The sequence below is a fragment of the Pelophylax lessonae genome (assembly GCF_965119305.1).
Source record: "Pelophylax lessonae genome assembly, chromosome: 11".
In the NCBI taxonomy this organism is placed as follows: domain Eukaryota; kingdom Metazoa; phylum Chordata; class Amphibia; order Anura; family Ranidae; genus Pelophylax; species Pelophylax lessonae.
The window spans coordinates 76,978,178-76,996,204 of NC_138778.1; the positions used below are offsets into that span (position 1 = coordinate 76,978,178).

Sequence of the window (18,027 nt, forward strand, 5' to 3'; positions counted from 1 at the left end):
ACATCCAATGTATAATTTCCTTGCAAAGCTTCTTCTTTCAATCATGCTATGTCCATTAGTGGATGGGATTCAGAAACATCTGCGCAGACACAGACTGTTCAATTAGAATATAATGCTGCAGATTATGTACCATGATGAGCTCATTGCACACTGACTGAGTATGACAGAAGTTGCTTTGTCAGCAAGATTGCGTTGGAAGCATAAAGATGAACAGCATGAATGATGACTAATCTTTATCTTAATTGCAAATTTGCTAAAAATTTCTTGATGTGAAGAGCACAGTGGTGTATGTATAACAAAAATTAGGCCAGCAGTGCTTTTTCATGGCATAATACCAATGTTCTTTTATCTGCATTAGAACCTTTATTGTTATTATTATATTATTAGTATTATTATTATTTTTACCTTTCAGTGCAATCTATTTGCACAATTCTAGAGTCTATCAATGGGAAAATGTGCCTCGGCTTAATGCTTTCCCCTGTAAGTTTGAGCAGAAGCAGCAGGGAGGACCAACATGACCTAAAGGCAGCAAGAGACTTCTTCAAAGCAAAGTGCATTTACATCTACTGGGGCCCTTTGGCTGCATGGGTTGTTTTATGCATGGTTGTAAACCTCAGACCTGAAATATGAACAAAGCATATCCCTATATAGTGTGCACTTGTTTTCACTTTTATCTGCTGCTTTGTTCCTCTGCTATCAGCATGAATCACTTCTGACAAGTTATCTTGACACCAAGAAAAAAATAGTGACAGGGGAGGGATCTCCAGCTGATTGACAGCTCAGCTCTGTTCCTGTATACTGTGTGAAGGAGGGTGTGTCCCTTCCCTCCAATCAGCTCTCAGAGCTCTCCTCACTGAGCTCTGCAGTGTGTAATTGCAGCTCTCCACCCCCTTTATTTTAAACTCTCAGACAAGCTTTATAATTCAGCACTTTGATCAGCTGTAGAAAAGAGAAGACTGCAGATAGACAGACAGATAAAGCTTTTATAGGAGGAATTCTTTCATCTCTGTGTTTCATCTGAGGCCAGTCACTGAGTGCGTGTAAGGGTTTAGAACCATTTTAACTAAACCAAAGACTGCTGTGTCTCTGGACATAAGTTCACCCCATCCATCAACCAGGTTCTCAACACAAAGCACTGAATCTTTTTATTTCTATTACTGTTCAAAAAACTTCCGTATATGAATACTAGGTATCCTTGTTTTCACAGGCCTCCAACTATAATGCGAGAAGGGCACCTCAACAACAATACTTTCAATAACATCAGTATGTCCTTACACTTCATTTAAGGTGGGGGGGGGCAGTTTAGTTTAGCCAATCCTCAAGTGGATGCTAGGTTTTAAAAAAAAAAAAAGTTTAAAAACACAAAGAACAGTCATCTTAGCCACAGGATCTGTGTTTTTAAATGTTATCCTCTCCCTTACAGATCTGCACCTGGCAGCAGAATTAGGCAAGACTCTACTGGAACGCAACAAGGAATTGGAAGTCTCTTTGCAACAAATGTATTTGAACAATGAGGAGCAAGTACAGGAAATTGAGGTAACATTACCTATTCTATCATTTTTGCCTATTCATCTGATTTATAATTTTGAGAATTCTTCTCCAACTAAAATATCACTTCTAGATGGCCTGATCCTTTAAATTAATGTTCTTTATCACAGACTTTTAATTGCAAACATAAATTTAAAACCTGTGAATAAGATATGTATGTTGTAGATATGTATGTTGTATAAGATGTATGTTCTGTTTCATTTTGTTGCCTCTACAGTATCTGAGCAAACAACTCGAGATGCTCCGTCAGGTGAATGAACAGCATGCCAAAGTTTACGAGCAACTGGACAATGTAGCGCGAGATTTAGAAGTGACCAACTTACGTTTAGTACAAGAAAGCAAGGTGGCTCAACAGAAGATTGAACGGTAAGGAAATAGAATGGTTGAAGGGCAAGGAGAAGAAGAAAAAAATGGAGATAGGTGTAGGCGTTATTGGGGAGTCTGTCAATATACTGTACTGTACAACCAGTACAATTTTAACAACCTTCTTATGTAGAAGTCTCATATGGCTTGATATCTGTTTTTTCATACTAGTCGGGAAAATACTTTTATTTCAGACTCCAAAATAATACCCCTGGACCCAAAGGCCTTAGTCAGAGGCATGGTTTTTGTAATGCTGTTTACTTACAGATTTTATTTCTGATTTGATCTGTCAGAACAACCGCTTTTATCAATAGCAGTGTAATGTCAGCGTCTAACTGTTTCTATATTATTTCAAGGTAAAATGTATTAATTCTTCAGATCAAATCTGATTTGGAGCTCGATAACATTGCAATCCTTGCGTTCCCTATGCAGTTACATGCATTTGCAGTGTGCTTTCTGTGCATTGTGACATGTTAGCATTTCATTTTTGGCATTTTTAATTGTTCTAGATGCTTATGAGGTGCATTCACATCCAAAAAAATTCAACATGCTGTACTTTTTTTTTTAAAGTAATACCTATATCTGTTTTTTTTTAAAAATAGATTTCTCTTACGTCCTCCGACAGTCGCCGCCCACTCATACAGTCTTCACTTATGGGGTATTGACTTCATCTCCACAGGAGTTTCTAGGCATAAGACTTGTAAAACAAACAATTAATCTACATAGTCACACCCATGGGGGCTGTCCTTCTAGTCCAATACCCCCCTGCAATAGCCATCCCAATTCAGTTTGTCTTCTGCCTAGCTTCAGGAGTGGATAGGCTTCCCTGTACTGAGGCTACAGTCTCAGCCTTTTCTCTTATGATTTATTTTAAAAAATATGTCATTTTTTCTTTACATTGCTAGCTGTATATTTTATCAGCACTAGTTAGTGGATCTTCGGATGAAGACGGCATCTGCGGAGTCGGGAATCGGACTGACCGTCCTGGTTCTCCAGGACAGAGGGTCAGATGGAATCCCAGCCCGCCATCGAGCGTTTCGCAGGCTATGTGTTCGCCCTGGCCTCACAAATGACCCATCCCTGTCCATCAGGGATGCAGCCGTGTGAGGTGGCTACCTCACTGGACACAGCATAGGTTCGTCCGTGCACTAATAGTGTCCTGCGTTTTTTGGCTGGCGGCACTCCCCTGCCATCTGAGGGTGGGCAGTTTCCCGCTTGATATGAGGCACCCCACGCCATCAGGTACAGGTAAGTACATTCTATGTGGGGCCTCTGTCTGGGGTCGGCAGTCCTGTGTGTCTGTGGTGTCCCCTGTGTTTGTGCGTTTTGGGCTCTCTCGTCCCGATCCCTGCGGGGGTTTTTATTCTCTCACAGCAGCGCTGTGTGGGGTTTTTGGGGGTCCCTCTCCTAATGTCACTTTAGGGTGCTTGGGGATGCAGACACATGCGGCGACCGCTGCGGGGTTAAAAACCGCCGGTCCGCCATTTTAAGTGTGGGCAGCATGTCTGGCTTCACTAGTGTGTTTTCGCTCCTTACGGCGCCATCTTGTTTGTGGCAAACGATCGTTCCGAGCACATGTCGGCGGCCATCTTGCCGAAGCCTCCCATTAGTTTACATGGGCATCCATTTTCCCTTGGCCTGCAGCCTAGTTCAGCCTCCAGCGGGGTGACATCACTTCCTCCTTTCTCACAGAGCCGACCGAAGAAGCTGGTAACACACTGTGGGGTGTCTGTCCTGCTGTTCCTTTCTTATCCTGACTTGTGTACCCTTCCTGGTCAGTTTTGTCCCTGCGGGGGTCTGTGTGTCACAGCCTCGATAGCGGTGTGCTGTGGGGGTCCGCAGCGCTCTTAAAGGGCCAGTTCCAAAAAAAAACAAAACTTTTTATTTCTGCAATGGAATCCCAGGACAGTAAATTTCCTCCAGCTTTGGTAGGGGATTCAGGGTCCTCTGAATCCTCTACAGTCACTAATTTGGCTGCTGTTGTGGCAACTTTGGTGTCAAAAATGGATGTGCTGATGTCTGAACGTGCTGCTAGGAAAAGGCCTAGAATCTCCTTTTCTTCTGATTCGGAGTATGATATGGTTGCTGTAGGTAGCGTGGCCCTTTTGGGGTCTCGCTCTTCTAAGGACCCGCAAGAGTCTGAGGGAGAGACGGAGGTGGCAGGGGTGGATGACTCCCCCCCTGGGTCGCCCGAGGAACGCGCAGCTATGGATGAGTTGATCCTAGTGGTAAAGGAAACACTACATTTGGAGGATGAGCCCACTCCTCCGGGCGTTGTGTCCTCTTTTGGTACACACAGGACCCGCAAGACAGCGCAGGTTTTTCCTTGCCCCGCAGAGTTTCACCATAAGGTCTACCCTTTGCGGCCACTACGATGGCACGCTGGTGTGTGCCTCCTCAAGTGGATCACACGGTGGCCAGATTGAATAAATCTACCCTGCTCCCTGCCGAGGACTCTCCGGTGTTTAGGGACCCTACGGATAGGAGGCTGGAATCTCTTGCCCAACACTCCTACATGGTGGCGGGTTCCATGCTCAAGGCTATTTTTGCCTCTGTGATGGTGGCTCAGGCTGTGGCGGATTGGACCAAGGTGCTCAAACGCACCCTCGTGACCGATTCTGCCCCTCCCACTACAGTAGAGATGGTGGATCAGATCTATCGTGGGGTCATGTATTTGTGCGATGCGGCTCTAAATGAGGCCCCTTTGGCGATACGCTTGTCCAGTGTCGCTGTGATTAACCGTCGCTTAATCTGGTTGAAATGTTGGTCAGCTGACCAAAAATCAAGGAAGACGGTGGCTGATATCCCCTATGCGGGGTCTCGCCTTTTTGGGGAATCCCTGGATGAATTGGTTAAAGGAGTCACTGGGGGTAAGAGCACTTTACTGCCCCAGAACCCTAAGGGTAAGTTTTTCCGCGGTAAGCGGGCCCCCTCCTTTAAACCTACTCAGGGGTCTTTTCGTGCCTTAAAGGCACAGAACAAGGGGAAACCCTTCAAGGGCCAAGGTGGCCAGAAGAAGCCCTGGTTTGGCAAACAAAAATCCGGCCAGGCTGGGTCGGCGGCTCAGTCCGCCTCGGCCTGAAGGGGCGCCCTCACCCGTTTTAGGGGTGGGGGGATGTTTGCACGGTTTCCTCCAACCTTGGCTGCTCCGAATCACGGACAGGTGGGTTCAGGAAATCATTCGGTCAGGGTACAAGATCGAATTTCTTTCACGGCCGGCGAACAGATTCTTTCCATCAAATTTTCATTTGACCCCAGGGCGGTTGCAGGACCTGCATCAGGCGGTGCAGGACCTGCATCAGGCGGTGCAGGATCTCCTCGCCCAGGGGGTGATCGTCCCGGTGCCTCATCGGGACAGGTTTCTGGGTTTTTATTCAAATCTGTTCACTGTGCCCAGAAAGGAGGGCAAAGTGCGTCCGATTCTGGGCTTGAAAGCGCTGAACCGTTTCGTGCGCGTTCGAAAATTCCGTATGGAATCACTCCGCTCCGTGGTGGCCTCCCTGAATCCGGGGGAGTTCCTGGCCTCTATAGACCTGAAGGATGCTTATCTGCACATCGGACTACCGATTGGACACCTCCTCTGAACCAATCCATGTCATTTGATACAAGGAACAGCAGAGCAGGATTGTCCCCCACAAAATATTGAAATGTCACTCATTTTTCACGTGTAACACACACTCCTTACTTCTCTCTCACCAGCACCTAATGGGCCTTTACCCATTCACTCTCAAGTGTTTTGTATATATTATATTGTTTTAATAAATTATTTACGTTATCTACTACCATCTACATCTCTTACTCCTGCCCTTAAAATCCCCCAACTTGACCTGAGGCATCACAAACTACACAAGTTCACCTGTAGTAACATGTTACACCCATATTTAGGGTGTAACATATTACTATTAAGCATCCCTGCACCCTCCCTTCACAGCAGGTGGCGGGATCCTCTCCCCATACCTAATGTCACATTTTTTAAAACTGACGTGGCTTTGCGGGGTTTATGCCACACTGCTGCGGCAGACAACTTGTAGTTCTCCATGAACTCCGAGGGCACTGATGAGCACCCTTGTAGTCCATTCAACCATCCTCTAGCTTTGTAACTAAATGCCTGAACGGAGGATTGGGCACAAAGCAAGAAAGAGATTGTGCAGGAGCCTGACATTTCACCCACAATCCACTGTTTGTGAGTGCAATGCTTAGGCTCCTGAATATAATAAAAAATAATAAATGCTATGTTCTCTTTCGTTCATTGACTAAATAGTCAATGATCAATCTTCTTGACCATTGGGTTATGCTACAGGAGTAGGACACTAGACAGGAAAAAACTTTACCACGCCTATAGGGCAGTCCCAGGAGGTACAGTTGTGCTCATAAGTTTACATACCCTGGCAGAATTTATGATTTCTTGGCCATTTTTCCGAGAATATTAATGAAAACACAAAACTTTTCTTTCACTCATGGTTAGTGTTTGGCTGAAGCCATTTATTATCAGTCAACTGTGTTTACTCTTTTTAAATCATAATGACAACAGAAAAAGTTAAAAGTTTACATACCCTCGTGATTTTTGGCCTGATCACATGCACATAAGTTGACACAAAGGGGTTTGAATGGCTATTAAAGGTAACCGTCCTCACCTGTGATCTCTTTGCTTGTAATTAGTATGTGTGTTTGTGTATAAAAGGTCAACGAGTTTCTGGACTCCTGGCAGACCCATGCATCTTTCATCTAGTGCTGCACTGACGTTTCTGGATTCTGAGTCATGGTGAAAGCAAAAGAATTGTCAAAGGATCTGCAGGAAAAGGTAGTTGAAGTGTATAAAACAGGAATGGTATATAAAAAGATATCCATGGAATTGAGAATGCCAATCAGCAGTATTCAAACTCTAATCAAGAAGTGGAAAATGAGGGGTTCTGTTGAAACCAAACCACGGTCAGGTAGACCAACTAAAATTTCAGCCACCACTGCCAGGAAAATTGTTCGGGATGCAAAGAAAAACCCACAAATAATTTCAGGTGAAAAAAAGATCTCTCTGAAAACATGTGGAGTGGCTGTTTCAAGATGCACAATAAGGAGGCACTTGAAAAAAGATAGGCTGCATGATCGAGCCACCTGAGGAAAGCCATTACTACGCAAATGCCACAAAGTATCCCACTTACAATACGCCAAACAGCACAGAGACAAGCCTCAAACCTTCTGGCACAAAGTAATTTGGAGTGATGAGACCAAAATTGAGCTTTTTGGCCACAACCATAAACGCTACATTTGGAGAGGAGTCAAAGCCTGTGATGAAAAGTTCACCATCTCTACTGTGAAACACGGAGGTGGGTCCCTGATGTTTTGAGGATGTGTGAGCTACAAAGGCACAGGAATTTTGGTCAGAATTGATGGCAAGATGAATGCAGTATGTTATCAAAAAATACTGGAGGAAAATTTGCATTCATCAGCCTGGAAGCTGCGTATGGGACGTACTTGGACATTTCAACATGACAATGATCCTAAACACAAGGCCAAGTCAACCTGTCATTGGCTATAGCAGAATAAAGTGAAGGTTCTGGAGTGGCCATCTCAGTCTCCTGACCTCAATATCATTGAGCCACTCTGGGGAGATCTCAAACGTATAGTTCATGCAAGACCGCCCAAGAATTTACAGGAACTGGAGGCTTTTTGCCATGAAGAATGGGCAGCTTTACCATCTGAGAAGATAAAGAGCCTCATCCACAAATGGCTCCAAGCAGTCATTGATGTTAAAGGGAACAATACATGGTATTAAGAACTGGGGTATGTAAACTTTTGATCAGGGTCATTTGGGAAGTTTCTGTTGTCATTATGATTTAAAAAGAGTAAACACAGTTGAATGATAATAAATGGCTTCAGCCAAACACTAACCACGAATCAAAGAAAAGTTTTTGTGTTATCATTCATATTCTCTGAAAAATTACCAAGAAATCATAAATTCTGCCAGGGTATGTAAACTTATTAGCACAACTGTATACTCCCACTTCCTGCTATAGGCATTCAGTTTTTATCTGCCTAGTCAGGGGTAAGGACTTAGTTCCTTGCCGGGATCTCTGATCCTTGCATTTTTTTCTTTTTTAAACTGATTTTTTTTGTTATTTTCTGTACCTGTGAGAACTACAAAAGACTGCTGGACTGGGCAACGGACTGGATATTCTAGACCCTTACGGTCTCCCCAGTCTGGCCAGCGAGCGTGTGCAGACCTTTGCTCCGCGCTAGGTCGGCCGCAACATAGCCCCACTCCCTGGGAAGGTCGACCCCTGGGTTCCTCTCCTTCCCACATAGCGTCCCCCCCCATCTACCCACACCTAGCTCTCCCCCCCCCCCCTCCCGGGGGTGGCCATACCTGTCCAGGATCACCTGTGGGATGTTAAGCGGGCGATGGGGGCTGGGCGCGCCGCCATCAGCCAAACACCTGGTTTTATGGGGTGTTGTCCTGGTGGGGGTTCCTGCCAGGGCCCCCCTGTACTGCCAGCATGTCCCTTGGTGTCCCCTGTGGGCCCTGGAAGCTGTGTGGGCGCCGCATGTAGCCGATATTTTGCCGTGGACAGCTGCTTGTATATATGACTGCCATGTTTGTTTAGTCCGGTGGCCATTATAATGGTGTTTCCAATTGACTAAGGGGGCGGCCATGTTTTTGGAGCCTTGTGGGCGTTGATTGTGGAGGTGGACCTCTAGTGCCGACTCCTGGTCTTCCTCTTCTTTTGTGATCGCTGCATGGTGTACAGCATTCAGTGCTCTGCTCTGTACTGACCGGGGTTGATGAGTTATTGGGGGGATATTCCTCTCTCTTCTATAGCAACGATTCAGCTGTGCTGGGACCTGTAGTGCCGCTAGCACAGTGGCAGGAGTCACTTAGCAGTGTTTTTTACTATTTTTGCCTGTGAGTTTCCCTGGCTAATATGGAGTCCCTGGAGCAGATTTCACCCCCTGATTACATCTCGGAGGCGGCGGGCCCTTCTGGGTCCTAGTCCACACTGTCTGCTATGGCGGCGGCTCTGGAGTCATTAGTGTCTAAGGTTGATATGGTCCTGCAAAAGACGACCAGCAAAAAGAGTCCACCGCCTTTGCCTGCCTCTTCTGTCTCTTTAGATTCTGAGTCTGATCTGGCCGCCGCGGACCCAAGTCACCCTTCCGGGTCTGCGTCCACGCACCCTGAGTGCTCTGATAGTGAGGATGATTCCTCTTCCGATACAGCCATGCACAGAAAAGTGCTGGTGGATGCACTGATTGTATCAGTGCGGGAAACTTTAAAAATGTAAGATGCGGCAGCGTCGGAGGCACAAGTCACCTTTGGTACTCGAAAATCCTTCAAAGCGGCAAAGGTTTTTCCTTTTTCTGCCTGTTTTGACAAAACTGTTGCAAATCAGTGGGGTTGCCCTAAACGCAAATTAGTGATCCCTAAGCGTTTTGCTAGGAGGTACCCATTTGAAGAGTCCCTGTTAAAAAAGTGGACAGTACCACCTGTGCTGGATTCTTTGTTTTCCAGACTGAACAAATCCACTCTGATTCCCCTGGAGGAGTCCCCGACCTTTAAGGACCCTTTTGATAGGAAGGCGGATACCTTGATCCGAGACATGTTTACTATGGCTGGTTTGGTCCTTAGGCTGATGTTCACCATTGCCTTGGTGTCCAAGACCTTGACGGAATGGGCTAAGCTTTTGTGCCAGGACCTGGAGGAGGAACAGCTTCCTCCTGCCTTTGCAGAGCTGGCTGGCCAGTTGGTCCAGGGGTTGCAGTTTCTCTGTGACGCCTCTCTGGATGCGGCTCCTTTAGTTTCTAGGGTGTCTGTGACAGCAGTGGTCCTTCAGCGCATGATATGGCTGAAATGCTGGTCTGCGGACCAAGCTTCCAAGAAGGCCTTGGTGGATCTCCCCTTTGTGGGGGATCACCTGTTTGGGTCTTCCCTGGATGAAATTATTAAGGGAGTCACAGGACGGAAGAGTACTCTCCTTCCACAGGCTTCCAGGGGCAAGGAATCTTGTTGCAGGCGAAAAAAAAGGATCCAGACCCCGTTAGGAACGGTTCCGGAGGTTTCAGGAGGGCCTGGCCTGGTAAGCCGAGGGCAGGTCCTTCCAGACCTGCAGGCAAGTCCTCTTCTGCCTGAAGGGGCGCCTTTACCGACATCTGGGGTGGGGGGACGTCTTTGTTTTTTTCCGGATCCGTGAACCTCTCTGATTTATGACAGGTGGGTCCACAATCTGATTTGGTCCATCTACAAGTTCAAATTTCTGTCTTATCCTTTAGAGATGTTTTTTCCTTCCAACCTGCATTCATCCTCAGACCGCCTGCGTGGTCTCTTTGGGTCAGTACAAGAATTGCTACTGCAAGGGGGGATTGTACTGGTTCCGAACTCGGAACCTTTTCGGGGTTTTTATTCAAACCTGTTCCCAGGAAGGAAGGCAAAGTTCATCTAATCCTGGACCTCAAACCCCGAACCGCTTTGTGCGGATACAGACGTTTCGGTTGGAGTCCATACGTTCGGTGGTGCCATCCCTTCATCAAGGGAATCTTCTGGCCTCTATCGATATCAAGGACACTTACCTCTATATCTCAATATATGTCGGGCATCAGCGCTTTCTCCGCTTTGCCGTGGACGAGGAGCATTATCAATTTGTGGCGTTACCCTTTGGTCTCGCTTCAGTTCCTCGGGTGTTCCCAAAAGTGTTGGCATTGTTGCAACAGCGGGGGGATTGCGGTGTTGAGGTACATGGATGCTGGGGTACCTGGGCGACCTTCTTCTGCGAGCAGAATCTCCAACTGCTCTACAGGACCACCTGGACATCACTGTGCTGCAGGATGCCATTCGACTTCTGTTGAACAGCAGTCAGTCGTCTCTGAGGGCTTGCATGCGGTTACTGAGCCTGATGGTGTCTACCTTCGAGGTGGTTCCGTTTGCACACTTTCACACGAGACCTCTGCAGAGAGAGATTCTCACCATGTGGGACAAGAATCCACAGTCGCTAGACAATCTGATCCTGCTGAGCTGGGGTATAAGAGGGTCCCTGATTTGGTGGCTTCGCTCTCCGGCTCTTCGACTGGGAAAATCCTTCTCTCCCCTGTACTGAACAGTGGTCACCACGAATGCCAGTCTGTCTGGGTGGGAAGGTGTTCTGGGCACAGATTGTGCTCAGGGGGTTTGGACTCCAGAGTCTGGAGGAGTCCAGACTACCGATCAATGAACTGCAATTTCAGGCGACCAGGCTTTGTCTGACCCATTGGACAGTTCGTCTTCAGGGGTGTCTTGTACGGATTCAATTAGACAATGCCACGGCCGTGGCATTTTTTTAAGGTGAACTTAGCCTTTTACTCCAAGAAGTTCCTTCTGTTGCTCTCGGCCTTCTCCAAATTCAGAAAAGACAGTAAGATTACAGGGCAATTAAAAAGTGGATGTGTAAGAATAAGAATTTTGTTTAGTGTTACTTTAAGGCCCCATGCACACAGGGCGTTTTTGCAGCTGTGGTTAGGAGCGTCAGATGTTTTTTTTTTGAAGCTTAAAAATGCCCCTCCATGTTATTCTATGGCCTCATGCACACACAGGGCTTTTAGGAGCTCCAATTGGCATAGGCGTTTTTGAGATGCAAAAAAAACCCAGGACCAGTGCGTTCTGGAGCTGCAGCGTCAAGCTGTAAAAACGTCTGACGCTGCTAATGGCTGATTAACGTTGCTTATACAGCATTAAGCAACGTAATACGTTTTTTTTATAAATCAGTGGTTCCCTATGGGAGCCCATTGATTTGAATGGAAGGTGCATCGCAAGTCGGATCAGGATGATCCGACTTGTGATGCAACTTGCTCTCTGAGAATCTTGAGGGGGAACTCCACGCCAAAATGGGGAAAAAAACGGCATGGGGGTCCCCCTCAGGTTCCAAACCAGGCCCTTCGGGTCTGGTATGGATTTTGAGGGGAGCCCCACCCGAAAAAAAACGGCGTCATCTGTGACATAAAGGGGTGGGGTCTCCTGATGATGTCACTGGGAGGCCACACCCCTAATGGCTATATAACAAGCTGCGCAGACCCGGAGCCGGAATAATCACCGGCGACCTCGTCGGAGGCGGACCGGAGGAAGAAGAAGACCAGAGGAAGAAGAATAGCGGAGTGGAGAAGAGCGGAGGGCAAAAGAATAGAGGGGAGAAGACCAGAAGAGTGGAGGGGAGAAGACCAGAGCGGAGAAGACCGGATGAAGATTTTTAATAAACTTTTCAAAATGTTTCCTGTCGTTATTTACATACACTGCCTTTTATGTACCCCATACACATTCACATAGGGAGGGGGTCCGGGATCTGGGGGGCCCCCTTGTCTGATAAGCCCCCTGCCCGCATCCTGATCCGACTTGGGATGCGCCTTCCATTCAAATCAATAGGCTCCCATAGGGAACCATTGATTTTGAATGGAGGCAGAAAAACCACTGCTAAAAGCAACGTGGCCAAACATGCAATAACGCCAATGGAAAAAGCTACTAAAAGCATGTTTTTACAGCTGCTTTTTCCTGGCGTTCGAAGTAGCTCTGCGGCTCGTTTTTTCTGACGCCTTGTGTGCATGGGGCCTAAAGGACCACAATGATGTAAACTAGGCTCATTCATATACAGTAATACCTTGGTTTGCGAGCATAATTAGTTCCTGGAAGCATGCTTGTAATCCAAAGCGCTCTTATATCAAAGCAAATTTCTCCATAAAAAATAATGGAAACTCAGATGAATCGTTCCATAACCATTTATTCATATAAAAATGATTACGGCAATACAAAATACAGTATAACGTGTACTGTGTAATTTGACCCCCATATCACCTAAAGAACCTGGCTAATCCTGCCAGTTTCTGATCCCCCCACCCCCCATCCCCATGTACGCTGACCACAGTATATCATGGCTGCTGAGCCCTGACACCATGGTCAGCATATGTGTCTCAGTCGTCCACAGACCTACACTGTCCTCTCTGTCTCCCTCTGTCCCCCTCTCCCCTCCCTGCTTTCTGCTCCTGTGTCAGGTGCCCTTCTAATGCTGAAAAAACCTTTATTATCTTATATAATCCTCTTTGTTTCCCAATGCTAGGTGCTCCTGTCGCTGTGTTTTTATAAAAAAAAAAATGCTGGCTTTACCAGATTTCAGAGTGCCGCTCGGCCGTCATGTGACTAGCCGGCTCTCTCCTCCTGACTGACGCCAGCGGGGGAATCTCAGCTCTGCCCACTGCAGCTTTCAGACGGGGAGAGGAGAGAGGCACTCTGAAATCGGGTAAAGCCAGCATTTTTTTAAAAAAACACAGTGACAGGAGCAGCTAGCATTAGGAAACAAAAAGGATTATAGCAACATAGCAGTGTGTGTTAACAAACACTTTAACATTGTGGGTGTCATTCTTTTTTTTTTTTTTTTTTACATTTAAAATTACTGCTCGATTATTGTTTGTATATCACAAACCAAGACAACATTTAAAAAAAAAAAAAACTTTGCTCATCTTTTAAAACGCTCGTAAACCGCCTTACTCGTAAACCAAGATTTCTCAATCGTATATTGACGGACGCAGTCTCTGATCTTCATATCAGTAGGGTTATACTGCCCCCTACATGAGTGGGACACTAGGCAGAAAAAAGTTCTGGCTATGCCTATGGGCAGTCCCAGGGGGTATACCCGCTCTCCCTGCTGTAAGATGTCCCTTTTAATCTGCCTAGTCAGGAGGAAGGACCTAGTTCCTTGCTGGGATCTCTGGTCCTGGCAAAAGTTGTTTTTCTCTTACGCCCTCTGACAGTCGCCGCCCGTTCAGTCAGCCTTCACTAGTGGGTAATGGCGCCCTCTGCAGGAGCAAGCTAGGCAGTTTGAAATGTTAATAAAAAACTTTCTATACTTAGACACACCTCCAGGGGGCCGTCCCTCAGCCATTATCCCGATCCAGTTATCACTGTTCCTCAGTTTTATGCTGCCTCGCGTCAGGAGTAGGCTAGCTCTTCCCTGCTGGGACCTAGCGTCTCAGTTTCTTTATGTTTTTTTCCTAAAAAATGTCTTTTCTTTTGAAAATAGCTTTTTATTTCTCTCACTATCGCTAGTTAGTCAGGGAATTTCCTGGAGGACTACAAGCGACAGCAGAGCTGGGCCTCGCACTAGATAATATAGATCGTTATGGAGTCCCAGTCTGCCAACAATCGTCGCAGGTCACTGGTGCACCCAGGCCTCGCAACGACAGTGCCCCTCGGGATGGGGACAAGCCTGCGGAGGTCCATCTTCCCCCGGGGGTGACTCAACTCCGGAATGCCCATGTGTTGCTAGCATCCCTCCCTGGCTAACGGCACCCCCACTCAGGGTGGGAGGTCTCCCGTATCAGAGCGGTGCCGGCATTCTCTGGACTGGTACGTACTACTACCCCCTTGTCCCTGGAACTAGGACCTGTAGGGGGGTTCTGTGGGCCCACTCTTAGGGGTCTCTGTGATATCCCCCTTCTGGCCAGCGTGGTAAGTTTCCCTCCCTCCCTGGCCCTGCTGAGGGCGCTGTGCGGTGCACTTGCTGTACCTGGGGGGCCTCCATAGCATCAAGGGGTTCTCTTTGGGGTCCCCTGGGGTGGCCAGATCGTGTATGTGTACTTTGGCGCCGTTTAGCATGGCCGCCATCTTGGGATGAGGGCAGGCTGGCTGGGCTCAGTGTAAGGGCAGCAGCCATTTTAGGTCCTTGTCTTGGCGCTGATCGGGCGCCATCTTGGTTGTGGGCAAACGCCTAGTAAGGGCGGCAGCCATTTTGCCTGTGATTCCTCCCATTAGCTTTCATTAGGCACCATTTTTTTGTGGCTCAGGGTGGGCATAGGCCTCTATGGATGTGAGGTCACTTCCTCCCTCCCTTCCATTTCTTCACTGAGCAGCATGTGGCAAGTACTGACACTGTGGGGGGATTTGTACTGTTTTCTCAGGCATTTTCCTGTTAACCACTTGCGGCGGTCAGCCCCCCCTGGGCAAAGTGACTTACCGGTATGTCACTCGCCCGCGAACCAATAGGGGGCGAGCGCGCGCCGCCTGAGGCACGCTCCCGCCCCCGCTTGTTCACTCCCATCCCCGCACGAGTGACCGGCGGCTCCGATGTCCGCCGGTCACTCACGATCTCCTGCTGGAGAGGGAGAAAGGCAGGCGGCTAATGTAAACAAAGCCGCCTTTCATTCTCCCTGATGTAACAGCAGAGATCATATGATCCTGCTATGTAGGATCGTATGGCTCTGTGGTTACATCAAAAGCCATGCCTATTTACAGTTAGAAGCACGCCCCTAGGGACTAATTTAACCCCTGCATCTCTAATAAAGTTAACCCCATTCCCTGCCAGTGTAATTTTTACAGTAACAGTGCATATGTATAGCACTGATTACTGTAGTAATGTCACTGGTACCCCCAAAAGTGTCAAAAATGTCAGTGAAGGGTCCGATCTGTCCGCCGCAAAGTCGCAATCCCACAAAAAAAATCGCAGATCGCCGCCATTACTAGTTTAAAAAAAAACAATAAAAATTACATAAATCTTTCCCGTAGTTAGTAAACGCAATAACTTTTGCGCAAACCAATCAAAATACGCTTATTGCGATTTTTTTTTTTTTTTTTTGGGGGGGGGGGGATTTCATATAAAAAAAATAAAAAAAATATTGTGATTTTTTCAAAATTGTCGCTCTATTTTTGTTTATAGCGCAAAAAGTAAAAATCGCACAGGTGATCAAATAGCACCTGTTTGTGGGAAAAAAGGACGTCAATTTCATTTGGGTACAGCGTCGCACGACCGCGCAATTGTCCGTTAAAGTCACACAGTGCCGAATCGCAAAATAGGCCCTGGTCTTTGAGCAGCCAAATCCTCCGGGGCTTAAGTGGTTAAAACTGTTTTCTCTTGTGGCTATTGCCTTTTCTGAAGGGGCTCTTCAAATAGTGCAAGTGGGGGTGGGGGCCCGCGTGAACCGGCGTTTTAAAGGGCCAGCTTCCCATTAATTTTAAATTGCAATAATGGACTCCCAGGATAACAAATTCCCTTGGTCGGGGCTTCAGGTACTCCTGAATCCTCTTCCATGGCCTCATTATCTGCTGCTCTTCCGCCTTTGGCGTTCAAGGTGGACCTGCTGATGTCAGAACGCACTTTTCAAAAATGGCCTATGCCCTCCCAGTCCTCTGACTCAGAGCCTGATTTGGTTGCCACGGACAACGTCCCCCCGGAGGGGTCCCTGTCCTCACTTTCCGAGGGGGAGGAGGAGGAGTCTTTCTCTTCGGTGGCGCGGGAACGCGCTGTGATGGATGCACTTATTAGTTCCATTAGGGAGACTTTGAATCTTGACGATGAGCCATCTCAGTCAAGTAAGCGGGCTGCCTTCGGGTTCAGAAAGGCCCAGAAGTCAGGTCAGGTTTTCCCCTGCCCCGAGGAGTTTCACGAAATTGTGAATGGCGTTGCATCAAACATATGCTGGTGGTGCCTAAGAGTTTTCACTGCCGCTATTCCCTTTGCTGAGGCTGTGGACAAACGTTGGACGGTGTCACCTAAGGTGGACCACGCTGTTTCTAGGCTAAATAAATCCACCTTGATGCCGGTGGATGACTCTCCGGTGTTCAAGGATCCAGCAGATAGGCGTGTAGAGGCGCTTTCCCGCCACATGTATTCGGTGGCGGGCTCCCTGCTCAAACCTGTGTTTGCCTTGGTTATGGTCTCTCAGGCTGTCACGGCATGGTCCAAGGTGCTTTGGAGCACCCTGGTGGTGGAGTGGGCCTCTCCGACTGCCCTTGACATGGTGGATCAAATGACCCAGGCCGGGATGTACCTGTGTAACGTGGCCTTGGATGAGGCTCCGTTAGACGCTCGGCTGTCTGCGGTCGGGGTCGCGGTCCGCCCAGTCCACCTCTTGCTGAAGGGATGCACTCACCAGTTTCAGGGGTGGGGAGATGTCTGCGTTGCTTTCAGGAACCCTGGTCGTCCAGAATTAAGGACAGGTGATTCGTTCAGGGTACAAGATCGACCGTTTCTTTCCATCCAATCTCCATCTGATTCCCGATCGTTTCAGGGATCTCATGGGGGGCGGTACAAGATCTGCTCGCCCAAGGAGTCATTGTGCCAGTGCCTTCACGGTTCACAGTTTCGCGGTTTTTATTCCAACCTGTTAAAACCAGAAAAGAGGGCAAAGTGTGTCAGATTCTGGACCTAAAGACTCTGAACTGCTTTGCGCCGGTGCAGAAGTTCCGGATGGAATCCATCAGGTCGGTGGTGGCGTTGTTGAGTCCAGGGGACTTCCTTGCCTCCGTCGACTTGAAGGATGTGTATCTGCACATCCCTATCTACGAGGGTCATCAGAGATATCTCTGCTTTGCGGTGGCAGAGGAGCATTACCAGTTTGTGGCGTTGCCCTTCGGTCTCGCTTGGGCTCCCAGGGTATTCGCCAAGGTTTCGGCTCCAGTGCTGGCTTTACTGCGTTTAAGGGGGATTACGGTCCTCGGTTTTCTGGACGACCTCCTGTTAAGGTCGAGCTTGTGTGCAACTTTGACGAGCGATCTGTCCGTCACGGATCAGGCTCTCCAGGAATTCGGGTGGACCATAAACTTTCAGGAGTCGGCACTGACCCCGTCAGTTCGTCTTTAGTACCTGGGGATGGTCCTGGACTCAGCTCAGGCACGAGTTTTTCTCCCAGAGGACAAACTCTAGACCCTGTGGGACGAGATCAGGTCCCTCAGGCACAACGATCTCTCCTCCCTGCGGGCCTGTTTGCGGTCCCTGGGTCTCAGTGTTTCAGCTTTCAAAGCCGTCCCGTTTGCTCAATTTCACACGAGAACTCTGCAAGCGGAGATCCTTGCCAGGTTGAACAGAATGCCTCAGTCTTTGGACAGGAGGATTTCTCTGAGCCACCTCGCAAGATCGGATCTTTTGTGGTGGCTCCGGTCTCCAACTCTGACACAAGGCAAGTCCTTCCGCCCTCTGCTGGAGACGGTGCTCACCACGGATGCCAGCCTATCGGGCTGGGGTGCAGTTCTGGGCATGCTTTGTGCCCAAAGGACGTGGTCGACGGAGGAGGCCTCCTTACCGATAAACGTCTTGGAGCTCCGAGCAATCAAACTCTGCCTGTTCCATTAGTCAACTCGGCTTCAGGGTTGCCCGGTTCGGGTACAGACGGACAACA

The 18,027-nt window shown here is 48.0% G+C and overlaps 1 protein-coding gene across 1 annotated transcript in view; it reads left to right on the plus strand.

The window, feature by feature from the left end:
* Nucleotides 1-18,027, plus strand: part of CDR2L (cerebellar degeneration related protein 2 like) — a 297,936-nt gene that overhangs the window by 20,663 nt on the left and 259,246 nt on the right. The window contains exons 2-3 of the mRNA XM_082271608.1: nucleotides 1,424-1,536; nucleotides 1,766-1,914. Of these exons, the coding sequence (XP_082127734.1) occupies nucleotides 1,424-1,536; nucleotides 1,766-1,914 (262 nt within the window). The remainder of the gene's footprint in view (nucleotides 1-1,423; nucleotides 1,537-1,765; nucleotides 1,915-18,027) is intronic.